Genomic DNA, 14,994 nt, shown 5'->3' with positions numbered 1-14,994 from the left:
CATGGCGTTTGGAAGCAATTCGAACTTGCAATGGTGCAGTTTAAAGGGTTTATGACCTGTGGATCGGTATATGAAATTGGGCATCCAAAGCAAATTCTTACAATTTTCTAGCTATGCGAACCCAGTCCCCTGGTGCTGTGTCAGTCAAAATCACCTCAGCCTGAAATTGGCTTTCTCCACAGGGCTGTGGGGGGTGCATCGTTCCTGTGATGAACTGGCAGAGAGGGTGCCTCTGCTGCTTGGAGCATGTTCCTGTGGGTTCTCAGGCCTGCTTCTAAATCCTGAATGCACTCTCCCGGGCAAGTAGAGCGAGAAGTGCCTTTTATAGTGGGGCCACGTGAGCCTTTTCATTATGGGACATGAATGGCTTCAGGAGCATATCGTGTTCTGAACAGGAAGACGAGGGGAAGTTTCGTGTTGCACTAATTATGTGGTGTGGGTACTGTACTTGCTTTTTGAAAACACCATGCTCCTTGCTAAGCTATCCTGGTCTGGACCCTGGCAAGGTTTGGGATTGGAGTCACTGCGGAAGGAAGGAAGGTCTTGTGGGAGACCCTGCAGAACATTATTGTTTTCAGTCACTGGGAGCTGGGTTTTCCCCAGCCCTGGTGGGGTAATCGGTACAAACTGCAAGGTCAGCAGTCCGAATCCACCCGCTGCACCAGGAGACGGCAGCTCTGAATCACAGTCTCGGATCCCCCACCCCCACCCCACCCTACCCCCGGCAGTTCTACCCTGTCCTGTAGGGCTGGGGTGAGTTGGAATCGACTGGATGGCAGTGAGTTTTGTTTTGTTTTGAGTCGCTCAGAGGCCACATTCATGACTTTAGTCAGACCCTCCTTCTGCTCAGTACCTGTGTGATTGCCTGGTGCTTTGTGTCAAAGTCATACATGCCTTAGTTCCACTGACATCCATGAGCTTCATCCGAACAGTAAAACCTGCATGGCCAGAGCTCGATGTGTTGGTGACACGCCTCCAACTGTGTGAAACGCATAATGACATGAATCCTTCATGCTTAAGGGCCAACAATCCAGTGTTTCCACACCTGCATGCAAGCAGCCCTGGATGATATGTGAGACAGGAGGACATGTGACTAGATTGAGCCCACATGTGTATAGGTGGCTCTCGGCCTCTACCGAGGTCTGTCTGAGCTCATGGCTCCTAAGCTAGATGTGGAGTTCTGCTGGTGCCGTGGGGTAAGCCTGGCATAGGCTGGTGGTTCAAACCCACCAGCTAGTCCAAGGGAGAGAGAGGAAACTTCTGGTCCTGCAAAGATGTGCAGTCTTGGAAACCCAAGATAGCTATGCATGTTTGTCTGTCTGTCTGTCTGTCTGTCTGTATGTATGTATGTATTATGTACAGACACCCTTTTCTCATGAGTGAGTGATTCTCTGCAGCATCATTTACTTTGGTCTTTTGTGCTCACAGCACCACACTGAAAGGACCCAAGTTTGAATTTAATATTGAACATTCAATAAGGAAGCCCAATGAAGAACTGATGTGTTTGCATTAGGGTGCTTGTGAAGAATATTGAAAGCACCGTGGACTGTCTTGGAAGAAGGAGAGGCAAGCCCGATGAGCTTCTTCTCACAGACTGTGGACGTGCTGTCAGGAGACCCGGTCCCTGGAGAAGGACAGCGTGCTTGGGAAAGCGAGGGGCAGTGCAAGGGAGGAAGGCCCTCAGCTAGACGGTCGGCCCAGGGGCTGCATCAGTGAGCTCCAGCAGGGGGCAGCCCAGGGGCTGCATCAGTGAGCTCCAGCAGGGGGCAGCCGTGAGGAGCGCACAGGACCAGGCTGGTCTCCGTCCCGTCCCTTTGTGCACAGGGTCGCTCTGCCTCACAGCTGACTGGGCGGCACCTGGCCACAGCAATGCCCTGGCAGGCTGTGCTGCAGGGATGGCGCTGGACGAGCAGAAGTCCTTTTTCGTTCAGGGCTGGGGAATTGGAGGTCAAGGTTGTTTACTCTACTATGCCACTGCCTTCCCAATGGCCCCTGAATAGGTTCTGACCCCTGCTGACCCTGTGTGTGTCAGGGGCGAACTGTGCTGCCTAGGGGAGTAGTCGATGCCCGATTTTAGGGACCAAGGTTGCCAGGCATTTCTTCAGAAGGATCTGGTGGAGCCCCCACCCTTTCAGTCACATTTACTGCCGGTGCCCTCCCAGCACCCCATCATGGCATAGAGCACCCCATTTAAATGAACCCCTCCTCTCTCAGGACTTTGAAAACCAACGAAGGTGGTGCCCCACTGCAAGCTATATCCTTTGTGGTCCCCAGTCACTCCGCTCCCGGGCACTACCCCTTTGACTGATAAGCACCAGTCTTCCCTGCACTCAGAGGGTGACAGGAGAAGCTGTGGCTGGCAGTGGAGGGGGGAAGTGCCCCAACTGCCCCAGGGTCATCCCTACCCTCACCAGCAGGTGGCCTATGACATCAGAGAAGGCATGTGGGGGACTGGTCACTGCACAGAACACAAAGGCATGCTTTGGAGCTCTTTTGTGAGGCCGCCACCAAAGGCCTCTTCCTTCGCTTTGACCTTGCCCTCCAGCTTGCTCTTTCTCCCGCCACTCCTTCCTCCCCCAGAGCTCACCTGTTACCACCTTCTCTGTCTTACCTACAAGCCGTTGTGTCAGGCTGGGTGGGATGTGGCAAGCCATGCATTTTGCAGACATTTTTCCCAGCCCAATGTCCTCTCCCCTGACCTCTTTGCAGAGCCAGGTAAACCTGTCGGCAGAGATGGCACCCAGCCTGTGAGAGGTGAAGACAAATACCAAACTGAAACTGGGCCCCGCACCCCTCTTTTTCCTGATCATTACCCCCTTATCCTCCTGCTTATGTTTTTTGGGCTGGCAGCAAGTCCACTGCAGTGGCGATGTGATGTGTAGATCCTAGAATAGCGTGTCTCTCCCACTAGCCCTCTGCCTTCCTGCCGCAACTCCCGCTGCAGTGGCGATGTGATGTGGAGATCCTACAATCTTGTGTCCCTCCCACCAACCCTCTGCTCCTGAGTCTCTGCCGCAGCTCCGGCCCGCCCTCCTGGGACCCGCTTGAAGCACTCTGTCTTTGCACCAGCAGTATCCGTGACAGCTCCTTAATTGCTACACGCATTTGTTCAATTCTCTGCCAATTTTATTTCAGACCCTGTCAAGGTACCTGCTAGCCTCCAGGCTGTGTTTATATTAAATATCAATAAAAAGCTGATAGCATCAGTCCAGATGGCAGGCCCACAAAATCATATTTTACTGAGGGCCAGGCCTGTCCTGAAGATGGAAGGGAGGAATGTTTCAATTTCTTTCTCTCTACTGAAAGGTTAAAATGAGAGGAGACGTTCCGAATGAACATCGGGAATGGCTCCTTACTAAATGATGACAGCTCTCTACACTCTCTAACTGGGTGTTGTCCTTTGATGTGCGTGACATGCCAGGATGTCAGCTCGCTGCTCAATCGTTCTTTCTGCGTGGCCCTTGCAAAGGTTTCAGTGACCGTGTCAAACCCCGCTGTCGTTGAGTCGCGTTAGGCCGGTGGCAGCCCTGAGGGTAAGAGAGCAGAGCTGAGCTCCGCAGACTTTCTGCAAGCAGACCGCCAGGACTTTCTTCCGAGGCCCATCCCTGCATGGACTGGACCCTCCAGGCCTTCTCCTCACCGCTGTGCATGCTTGCCGTCTGTACCCCCGGGAGGCACCTCAAAGAACCACATTTTTAAATGCTTGGTGGTTGAATGGTTCGAGATGCTTTCAGTTTTGCTCCCCATGGTGGGTGAGGTGGGTGTCTGTGTCTAAGTGGTCCTGAGCCGACCTCTCTCGGCATCAACAAGGCCCTCCTTCAAGGCAGAGGGAGCTGGGCGGTAGCATGCAGGCATTGCTCGCTGTGTGGTCCTACTCGGCAGCAGTCAACCACAGGTGGGCAGGCAGGGACTGAAAAGAGAGAGGCGTTTTCCACAGCTGGGACATGCCTGGCACACATGAAACCCTAACCAACACCCCAAAGGAAAGAGCTCACTGCCATTCAGTAAATTCTGACTCACACCAGCCCTGGGGGACCGAGTAGAACTGCCCGGATGGGTTCCTAACAATGCATCGTTGTGAGAACAGAGAACTTCAGCTTTCCTCCCCGGAGGGGCTGGCGGTACAGCTGCCAAAGCACCAGGTGCACGAATGCTGACTCACAGCCTGGAGAGAGTCCGGGCCCAGCCCCCAGCTCCACAGCCCGTCCAGCACTCATTTATTGTCAGCTCTCGGCCACGTGTGACCTGGACTGTACTTGTCACCCTCTTCTCTAATGTCTCGCATGTAAGTTCAGGTGGAAGCTGAAGAAAACTGAAACAAGTCCACGAGAACCAAGATATAACCTTGACAATATCCCACCTGAATTTAGAGACCAGTTCAAGAACAGATTTGACCCATTGAACACGAATGTCAGAAGGCCTACTGAGCTGTGGGATGACATCACGAATATCCATGAAGAAATCGAAAGACGTTAAAAAGACAGGAAAGAAAGAAAATATCAACTTGTATGTTAGAAGAGATTCTGAAACTTAATCATAGAGTAGCTGAGGCCGTGGAAGAGATGGAGAAGTCAAAGAGCTGAGCAGAAACTTTCAAAGGGCAGCTTGAAAGACAAAGTCAAATATTATAAGGAAGTTTGCAGAGACCTAGAATAACGTGCTCTACATTTCTTAAACAGAAAGAACTAAGTATATATTTTCAAGCCTTGAATTGCAATATTGAAATTTTCTATGGGCAAAATATTGACTGATGCAGGAAACACCTTAGGAAGATGGAAAGGATACACAGGGTCACTATACTAAAAAGAATAGTTAACACGAAACCCTTTCCAGAAGTAGCCTATGAGTAAGAACCTATGGTGCTGAAGGAAGAAATCCAAGCTGCACTGAAAGCATTAGCTGAAAACAAGGCTCCAGGGATTGATGGAACACCAGTTGAAGTGTTTCAACAAGCTGATGAAGCACTGGAAGCACTCACTCACCTATCTCAGGGAATTTGGAAGACAGCCACTTGGCTTACTGAGTGTACCCACTTCAAAGAAAAGTGACCCAACAGAATGTGGCAATCACAGAAGAGTATGATTTATATCCCGTGCAAGTACAATTTTGCTGAGAATCATCCAACAGTGGCTGCAGCAGTACATGTACAGGCAGCTGCCCCCGCGGGGCTCAGGCCAGATTCAGAGGAGGATGTGGAACAAAGGATGTCATTGTTGACCTCAGAGGGATCTTGGCTGAAAGGAGAGAATACCAGAAAATGTACTTGTGTTTTGTGAGCTGTGCAAAAGCATTCAACTGTGTGAATCGTGACAAACTATGGATCATTCTCGGGAAGAATGGGAATTCCAAAACACTTTCCTGTACTTATTTGGAACTTGCACATGGATCAAGAGTCAGTTGTGTGAACAGAACAAGGGATACCGCATGGCTTGGTATCAGGAAAGTATGCACAGGGTGTGTCCACTCACCATGCTGTGTGTTGAGCAAATAAGCAGAGAAGCTGCGTTATATGAAGAAGAGTATGGCATCGGGATTGGAGGAAACAATTGGATGTTTGTTTACAACGTTTGATATGCAGATGACGCAAGTTTGCTTGCTGAAACTGAGGAGCACATGAAGCACTTGCTGAAGAAAATCAAGGAATTGCAGCTTTCAGTGTGGACTACAATTCTATGTAAAGAAAATCAGAATCCTCACAACTGGACCAAGAGGTAACACCGTGATAAGTAAGAACATGCTGAAGTTGTCAAGAATTTCTTCTTCCTTCCTTGGATCCAAAGTCAGTTCTCATGGAAGCCACAGTGAAGGGATCAAATGATGGATGTGTTTTATTTGGTGAATCAGTGGCACAAGTGTTGCAAAGCAAAGCAATGACTTTGAGGAGCGAGGTGCACCTGACCCAAGCCATGGTCTTTTCAGGCAATTACTCAGCATTGAAAGTTGAACATTGGCTAAGGAAGAACAAGGACGAGTGGAAGCATTTGAATTCTGGTGCTGGCAAGGACTATTGGAAGTACTGGGGACTGACAAAAGAATAGACAAATCTGTCTTGGAAGAAGTACCAGCAGAATGCTCCTTAGATCAAAGAACAGGGAGACTGTCTCTGCTGCGCTAGAGATGTCAGGAGAAACTGGTGCCCGGAGAAGGACAAAGTTAGAGGCAACAAAAAAGAGGAAGGCACGCAAGAATGTGACTCCATCAAAACGTTGTGAGCCAAGATCTATCTGAAGACAGAATTGATAGTTCTTGTTCCTTCCTCTTCATTTCCAACCTGTGTGTTTCAATTGCTAGTAATCATGAGGATGCCTTGTTGCATGTTGTATCAGTTTCAGATAGAAGAAGTTGGTAGAATGCTTCATTTTCTTTATCACTGGGTCTAATGGTTGGTGCATAAATTTGAATAATTATAGTGACTGGACTTCTCTGTAGGCATACACAGTGACACTCAGCTGTCGAACAGCTCCAAAATCGAACTTTCCACTACAGGAACAGCAAAGTTAAAACTAAAAAATCTGCTAACTGTCCATAAGTCTGCTCCGTAGTTGAGCTGAAAACCCACTGGATGCAGCCTGCATGCACTGAGAGTGAGTTACACACAAGCCTGCGGCCAGCCCAGGGGGCGGCTCCTCAGTCTGAGTGCTGCTCCCACCAGGCAGAGATAGTGTTTGTGTGAATGTGTTGAACTATTCATCGTCGTGCTTTTTTTTGTGCCTATCATTTGCAGAAAATATGATCACTAAGTTAGTGATGACAGCTGTCCAGCTGAGAGAACCACGTGGGAATCACGATGGAGTTTAAGACAGGAATTATTGTGAGATCTGAATCGGTCACCACTTGTCTAATTTGGCTGCTCAATACAACATGGTGTTGACATTATGTGCTAGGCTGGGTTGACCAGAGAAACAAATCCAGTGACACTCATATAAAAGGGGTACCCCCCCAAAAATGGAAATTTTTTTTCAAAGCTATGTATTTACTTTTTTTTTTTTAACCAAACAACCTGGTCACTTTCAAAGAACTGTCCATTACACCTAACACATTGGTCAAATCTGTGATTCCCTTCTTGGAAACCTTTTCCAAACTCACCCTTTCGGATGGCTGACAGCACCTCCCTTGGTCTTGCTTCACCACTTCTACTTCTTCAGATTGCAGCCTTTCCTGGCCCTCTTCATCTGTGCAACAAAAAGAGGTGCATCGAGGGCGCTCAGGTGAGTCAGGTGCAGGAGCAAGAGAGGCATGCTGGTTTTCGCCCAAAGCTGCCACACTGAGGTGGCTGCATGAAGAAGTGCATTGCCATGGTGACAAAACCAGTCCTCCATCTGCCACTAATCACACTTTTCTGTTGTGCACTGTTACACTGTCTTTTCAGACCCTCTTAAGTAGAAAGCTTGATGAACAGGTTAGCCTTGTGGAACAAGCTCCAAATGCATTGAGTGGACATTTTCGCCCACTGGGGAAGTTGACGGACATCCAGAAAGGTTTATTATCAATCAACATTTCTCCTTTTTTGAAACGTGAAGACCACCCATACACTTGAGTTTTTCCCATAGCACTGTCCTTGTAAGCTGTGTTCAACATCACAACAGTTTGTGCAGCATTTTTCTCAAGCAGGAAACAAAATTTCACAGCTGCATGCTGGGTTCTCTGAACTCGACTAACACAAAAATGAGGCTCAAGCGAAACTGCTTTAACAAAAAAATTCACTGGAACCAGAGAGAACCTTCCCAGGCGACGCTGCTGGGTGCACTAACTTAGAGCGAGTTGCTCAATGCTCACCGTAATTCTGGGGTGTTCTTGGTACCCCCTTCATGTGTGTAAGAAAGAGCTTTATATCAGGAAAACATCCCAGCCCAGCCAACTCAAGTACATCTGTCCCACAGTAGTCCATAAGTCCTTCCTCAGACTCAAACATCCACAAGCAATGACACAAGAGTGTAGGACTATCACAGGTCAGTGGGCCAAAGTCCCATGGATACAATGGTGGTGGATGCATCTCCTGGTCTCAGAGTGGCTTGCAAGCAGGAAGGTGAAGGCAGAGATAGAAGGGGAGGTTCCCAGGGCCCTCCATATGAGAGGGCCAGGCCCATAAGGAGTCACCATCAGGCTGTGACCTGATTGGCAGGCTAGACTCCACCCCTACATTTTTATTTATCTTCAAGTTGGCATGAGATTGAGTAACTACCACATGTTATCAACATAAAAAATGTGATTAGAATGGCCAATATAGCCAAAGGAGTGACATTGTTCATTTCCAAACAACAAATGCAGGCCCTTGAAGAGGTTGAAAAGTCACAATTAATCTGGATAAGTAGAAACAACTGGATGGTGGTAGCTCTCAGACAGAGTGAAACACAAGATGCTACAAGCCTTCATTGTGGTTAAAGTACTGGAAACACGATTTCATAAAACCAATGCTTGGATTCTCCATTTCTTATGGAAAAGAGATATTCAGTTCTCGAGCCTTTGGGGCTTTGAGCATGAATTTGGAATGAATTGATTTCAACAATCAAAGCACCATATACACTTGAGTATAAGCCAGGTTTTTTCAGCACATTTTTTGTGCAGTTGTGGTAAACCAGGTGCCTCCGCTGATACTCGGGTTGGCTTATACTCGAGCATATACAGTATCTCTGTCTCTATGCCTATGTCCAACTCTCTATGTCTTTCTCTTGATCTGTACAGACAGCATTGCGCCTCAAGGCAGAGCATGGCATGTTCTTTTTGATGGTGAATGTAATGCCAGTCCTCGTGAGTTTGTCATTCCCAGCACAGCAAGCTGTCTGATTGGACTTTCGATGGCCAGTGCTACTCTGCTTTAGCTCTCTAATGCTGGAGCAGCTCCATCTTTATGTGCCCCATCTCACTTTGGATAATGTCTAATTTTCCTATATTCAACATCCTTTGTGCAGTCCACTTTTAAATTTTGAATATTTATTCCAAGCCATTTCTTCTCATTTTGAGGCAAACTTAATCAGCTACTGAAGGTCCCAAACCTCGACTCCCTCCAAGTCCATAAAGTCAGTTCCACTTTGGGGAGTAAGCTCTGCCTCAGTCGTATTTTGAGTGGCTTCCAACCTGAGGGCTCGGCTTTGGGCTGTACATTTCACAGTAGTCTGCTGCCGTGGGTCAGGTTTTTCGCTATTCTTTGTCGTCTGTCTTCATCTGGAAGTGCTACTGAAATCTGCTCGTGATTTGTTACCCTGCTGGCATTTGAATTAATAGTCGCATAGTTTCCAGCATCAGAGCAGTACACAGACCAGCACAGTACATCCACCTGAGACAGAGAGGGTGGTGATGGCTGGGCTTCCGTGGTGTAGATTGCCAGCCAGCCCTGCTTTCACATGGCACTGAATTATTTTTCCTGTTTGGACTCCTCTCTGAGATCATTTCCAATCACCCCGTTTAAGTAACATCTCCCACCCACCTACCCCTTGCCACAGCACAGCCACAGATGGGAGATCTCTTTCCCAGGATCCCTTTTTATGTTCTTCATCACACCTATGCTTGTTGGACATTCTCGTTTATTGGCCCTTTGTTTCTCTCTTCCTCAGACTGAAGTGTCAGCATCACTGTCTCTTTCACTACTGAATGTCTACTATGATAGGCATGATCAATAAATACTGGTTGAATGAATAAATGCATAGCACAATCATCGCAAATTCTTTTCCCTGTGAATTAGAAGAAGGGAGGAAGAGGCCGAGGTAGAACAGTATCTGTTAGTGGACACACAGCTGAGTTTCCTTGGGTGGGGGTCTCGGGGCTCCCCACGGCGCTGGGACTAGGCATTGGTCCTCGAGCATATATGGAGCCTCCAGAGCTGCACGAGCAGGGTGTTGATTACCATCCTGTGTTCAGAAAGCAGGAGTGGGTGTTGGGAGCTCTTCTGGGGGCCCAAAGTTGTTATTTGTTAATGTGTGGGGTCGGTCACAGCTCCTTTGGATTGGACAGCATCGTCATTAGTTTCCTTTGGGTTGACCCATGGCAACCCCACATACAGCAAGATAAAGTCTTCCCTGGTCTGGCTTCCTTTCCATGATCACAAGGAAGCTAGATTTTAGTGCTGCCGCCACTGTGCATTCTGAGTGACTTTTAACCTAGCAGCTTAGTCTCCAGCATTATACCAGACAATATTGGTTAGGCTTCATAGGGATTTTTTGATTGGCTAACTTTTAGAAGTAGACCTACCTTCTTCTTAGACCATTTTAATCTGGAAATTTCTCTGAAACCTGTTCGCCATGATTGACCTTATTGATATATGAAATACATGGCATGACTCACCATCATGTGAGCGTGCAGGTGCCACAGTGCAGGGAACTGACAGAGTGGGGGCGTCTGCGGCCTTTCGTATGTGCCAGTTCCTGTGCTAAGTGGTTTGTATCCCTCATTTACTTGAACCCAGGTGGCTGCTCACCTCAGGGAGACCCAGGAGAACGCACTGTCACCTGAGCGCATTTCCTCAGCACGAAGGGAGTGAGAGGGTAGGAAGGGCTGCCTGCTTTACACAGCACTGAAAGGAGCCGGCGTGGGAGGGCCGGGACTGAGCGGAGGGATTGCGGAGATGGTCTCAGCCATCTGCACCACAAATCTTTCCAGGCAGCTGAGTGCCCGCCTGAAGGCAGAGCCCTGGAGAGAACAGCCACCTGGGCAGAATAAAGGACTGAACTACAAAAGTGATTTGTTTTCGGTCTCCAAGATGCATTGCAAAGACAGATCAGGGATGTATGGGCTGCTCTGCACATAAAAACTACAACTTTATTGCAGAGGTGGTGTGGGACTCTTACTCTCCAAGCATCTGCTCGGAGTCTGTTTCTCTAAAAGCTGCCCATGTGAGGAATTCTTGACTGGCATGAGAGGGAATTTCTTCTCCCCAGCAGGTCAAGAAGGCGGGAGGCAGTGCTTAATATTCCAGTTCTTCATACTGACTAACATGAAGGAAAAGTTGACATGGAATGGACAGGAACACTGGGAGAAATGACCATGCTGCCCTGTTTTTCAGGTCACTAAGCTGGATTGTTGGGCATTGCCGCACAGAGTAGACATTAGTAAACACGATTTGAATCTAATTTAGTCCGGTAGAGCAGACCCAATGGCAGAGCTCAGGAGGAAGGGTGATCTCTTCAAATGAAAATGCAGGCATGAAAACCTTTCCTTGGTTTCCTACAGCTAGGAGGGTGCCGTCAACTCCTTTCACTAGGTGAGACTCCTGATGTGACTTGCTAACAGAGACTTTTGAAAAGCATACGTGAAATAGAAGTGCATCTAGGAAAACCATGGACAACCCCCCCCCCCCCCCCCCCCCCCCCCCCCCCCCCCCCTGCACTTCCCGGCAACACGACTTCGACTCGAATCTCACCCAGTTCTCTTAAAGCGGGAGAACAGGAACACTTGCTGACAGGGTCGCCTTGACCGTTGGTCAGTGGCACAAGCCGCTTCTGGGAGAGCACTGCTTCTCGCCCCACAGCAAGTTCCCAGGCCCCAAGGCAACCCAACCAGCCAAGTCTCTTACTTCAGTGGATTCTGGGAGCTCTGGTGGATCTAGATCACGTAGATGGCAGCTGGCCCAGCAGAGCCAGGGCATGTTGCATGGTTTCACTTCAGGTAGGCTGTGCATCAGGCTTGTGTGCTCTCACTGAGTAATTGTGTAATTTGTCTGTTAAGGGAATCATCAGAGAAACGGGATTGTATGAAAATGAATGTGGCATCAGGGTTGGAGGAAGGTTTATTAACAGCCAGTGATGTGCATATAACACAACTGGCTGAAAGTAAGGATGACTTGCAGCCCTTGTTGATGAAATCAAAGGTTGCAGCCTTCAGTCTGGACCACAATTCAATGTAAAGAAGACCAAGCTTCTTGCCACCGGACTAATTAGGTAACATCACAAGAAATGAAGAAAAGGTTGGAGTTGTTAAGGATTTTGTCTTGCTGGAGCGCAAATCAATGATCATGGCAGTCTGTTAAGAGATTAAATGATGCTTTGCATTAGGTAAATCTGCACGAGACCTCTTTAAATGGTTAAAAAGCAAGGAGGTCACGCTGAGGGCTAAGTTGCTCCTGACGTAAGCCATGGTCTTTTTAATCGCCTCTGATGTCTGTTTCGCATGGAATAGGGAAGACCAAAGAAGAGTCTGTGCATGTGAGTGACGGTGCTGGTGAAGTCTCCCGAAAGCACCCCGGACTGCCAACAGAAGAAGCGAATCTGCCCGGGAAGAATGAGAGCCAGAGCGCCCCTTAGAGGGCAGGACATGGAGACCTCATCTCGTGTACTCTGGACACGTTGCCAGGAGGGATGCGGGCCTGGAGAAGGGCCTGCTGGGTAAAGTTGGGGGGCCACTTCACGGGAGGAAGGTCCTGAGTAAGGTGGACAGACACAGTGGCTGCAACAGTGGGTCAACCCGAAGAACAGTTGTGAGGACGGCATAGGGCCGAGCAGTGTTTCCTTCTGTTGTACACAGCGTCGCTCGGAGTCAGAAATGAGTGCAGCAAAAACAGGCAGGCACATACGTTCATCGAAGACGCAACTCTTGGTCTCTGCATCAGGAACAAAGGAGTTCTACAGTAACCAAACTCACAGAGAAGAAACCAAGTCTACAAGGTTGATATTCTCTAAGAACCACAGCCCCAGCTGTCTTACGGCCACAACTAGATGGTGCTCTCTGACCAGCACTGACCCTCCTGTCTTGGGACTCAACAGCTGATCCTGGTTAGGATGGGAGAAAAGTGAAGAACAAAAGTTAAGTTCTTAAAAATGGTCAGACTCACTGGGTCACAGATACCCGAGGACTACTTGAGATTATCCCCTGTGACACTCTTCAAACACTGAGTCCAAACTACCCCAAGAGACCACCTTTTCCTAGAAAAGTAGAATGATGGTGTGTAAGAGATTAAGTGCATTTCTGCTTAGATCAATGCTTTATGAAGAAGCATCTGCCACGAGTTCAAAAGGTCAATATACAATCCAAAACCCCACATGAGAAGACAGCAGGCCGGGATTCAAGAGTGCTGGGAAAGGAACCACAGGGAGAATGTCGACAGAGTATAGGATGTAGAACAAATGTCACTTTGTTTGAAAATTGTGATAGGTGAACCTAACATGTTGTGTAAACTCTCACCAACCCAGAACACATGACAATATTGTTTGTAAATAAGGCGTGCTATTTAGTGTGGCATCGTTTCCAAATAGGCTCATCAGAGTGGGCTGTCACAGACGCAAAGGGAGATCGGTGCCTTTCAAATACAGAACTGTCGGTGGAGACTGCTGTGGCTTCCTTTAGAGCAGTGATTCTCAACCTGTGGGTCGCGACCCCTTGAACCACCCTTTCACAGGGATTGCCCGATTCATAACAGTAGCAAAATGACAGTGATGAAGTAGCAAGGAAAATAATGTTATGGTTGGGGGTCGGGCACTACAACATGAGAAACTATGAAAGGGTCACGGCATGAGCAAGGCTGAGAACCACTGCTTTAGAGCCTCCTTCCAGGTGGCCCTCCTGCTGATACCTGCTGAGCAGGTGCAATGCCGGCTGCTTTGGCTTCCTTTCATTTTGGTGTGTAACACGACTCTTTTTCCTTCTTTTTTTCCCCCCAGACCCTGCGATTGTCAATGGAGTTTACTGGTCTGAATCCCTGAACAAAGTTTTTGTAGATAACTTTGACCGAGACCCATCTCTCATCTGGCAGTACTTTGGAAGTGCAAAGGGTTTTTTTAGACAATATCCAGGTAAGTGCCCGGAGCGGAGCATTATCACCATTCAGAACGTTGGCGCTGCCATCTTTCCCCTTCTCTAGTGCAGGCTTAGCATTTCCTCCACGGACTCGCTGGAGCAAATGGAAGAGTAAGCTCCAGTCTTTTGGAGGTGGGGCAAAGGACCAGGGGGTCCATGTGGTGCCTGTGACTCCTGTTCCCCTCCATCCTTCTCAGCCACAGTGGGCATTGTCATTGAGCACCTGACTCTTTTCCTCTGGCCCTGGGTGCAGCCTCAGCATCTCTCTTAATAGAGAAATTCTGAGTCATCACCACACGCGAGAGAGGGTTGGGGTGTGAGATGTTCCATGTTGATCCTGCGGACTAGAGTCTGGAGGTGTTGCTATGGCTGCTACTACCGCTCTTCTTGGGAAAGGCGCTCCCAGAGTTAACTGTTGGCCAAAGCCGGTAAGAAAGGGACATCGTGAACTTGCACCCTCCCTACACCCCTCTCCCGCTCCCCTCCCACCGTCCCCGAACTTATTCACACTGGGAAAGAGGTTGAACTACCCTAAGCTGAACTGGCCCTCCCCAGCCCCCATGCAGGTGCACTGTGGAGAGTTTGTCCAGCCTGCCTTCGCAGCAGGTGTTTCTAAGGGGCCTTCCTAGGCCTCTGCTCTGCAATAAGATGTTAACTCTAGCTTGGTTTGAATTTTAATTAAAAAGGGAAACTTTAATTTTGCTTACAAGTTGTGAAAACAGGACTCGGGGCTGCAATTGTGCCAACATCACAGCTGTAGAAATTAACAAGCTCAGCCTAAAAGAAGGAGAAAGCACCCTGCATAATCTTGGAGCAATTAAGTAGAGTCTTTTAAGTTTTCATTAAGTAAGCCTAGGCACCTGATGTCTTCCCCCTCTGAGGCTCAGAGCCCGCCAGCCTCCGCCCCAAGGAGCTATTTGCCCTGCACCCAGCATCTGTCCCCCGAGACGCGCCTGCCGGGTGTCTGCTTTGCCAGACTATTCAGCAGTTCCCAGGGGCGGTCTTCAGCCATGCACACACTGCTCCTCCTCCTGCCAACAGACGTTTAAACAGTGAACATCCTGTTAAAGACAGATAACATTATAATAAACACTGGGCTAATTCAAACTCCATTGTAACCAAGCTGCAATCTGCCTTCATACAATGAACAGAGAGCAAAATCTAATTTGACTCAGATGTTACTTAACCTAGGGCACAGTGAGAGTACCGGTCCACCTGGGGCACAGTGAGAGTACCGGTCCACCTGGGGCACAGTGAGAGTACCGGCCCACC

The 14,994-nt window shown here is 48.6% G+C and overlaps 1 protein-coding gene across 1 annotated transcript in view; it reads left to right on the top strand.

Moving 5' to 3' along the window:
- The window catches only part of CACNA2D3 (calcium voltage-gated channel auxiliary subunit alpha2delta 3), a 982,973-nt gene that overhangs the window by 453,718 nt on the left and 514,261 nt on the right, over positions 1 to 14,994 (top strand). Inside the window, exon 8 of the mRNA XM_004702433.2 lies at positions 13,587 to 13,718. Within this exon, the coding sequence (XP_004702490.1) occupies positions 13,587 to 13,718 (132 nt within the window). The remainder of the gene's footprint in view (positions 1 to 13,586; positions 13,719 to 14,994) is intronic.

The sequence above is a fragment of the Echinops telfairi genome, unplaced genomic scaffold, assembly GCF_000313985.2.
Source record: "Echinops telfairi isolate 266 unplaced genomic scaffold, ASM31398v2 ScPeMD7_31;HRSCAF=116, whole genome shotgun sequence".
Lineage (NCBI taxonomy): Eukaryota > Metazoa > Chordata > Mammalia > Afrosoricida > Tenrecidae > Echinops > Echinops telfairi.
This window is presented reverse-complemented; position numbering and strand designations above follow the sequence as displayed.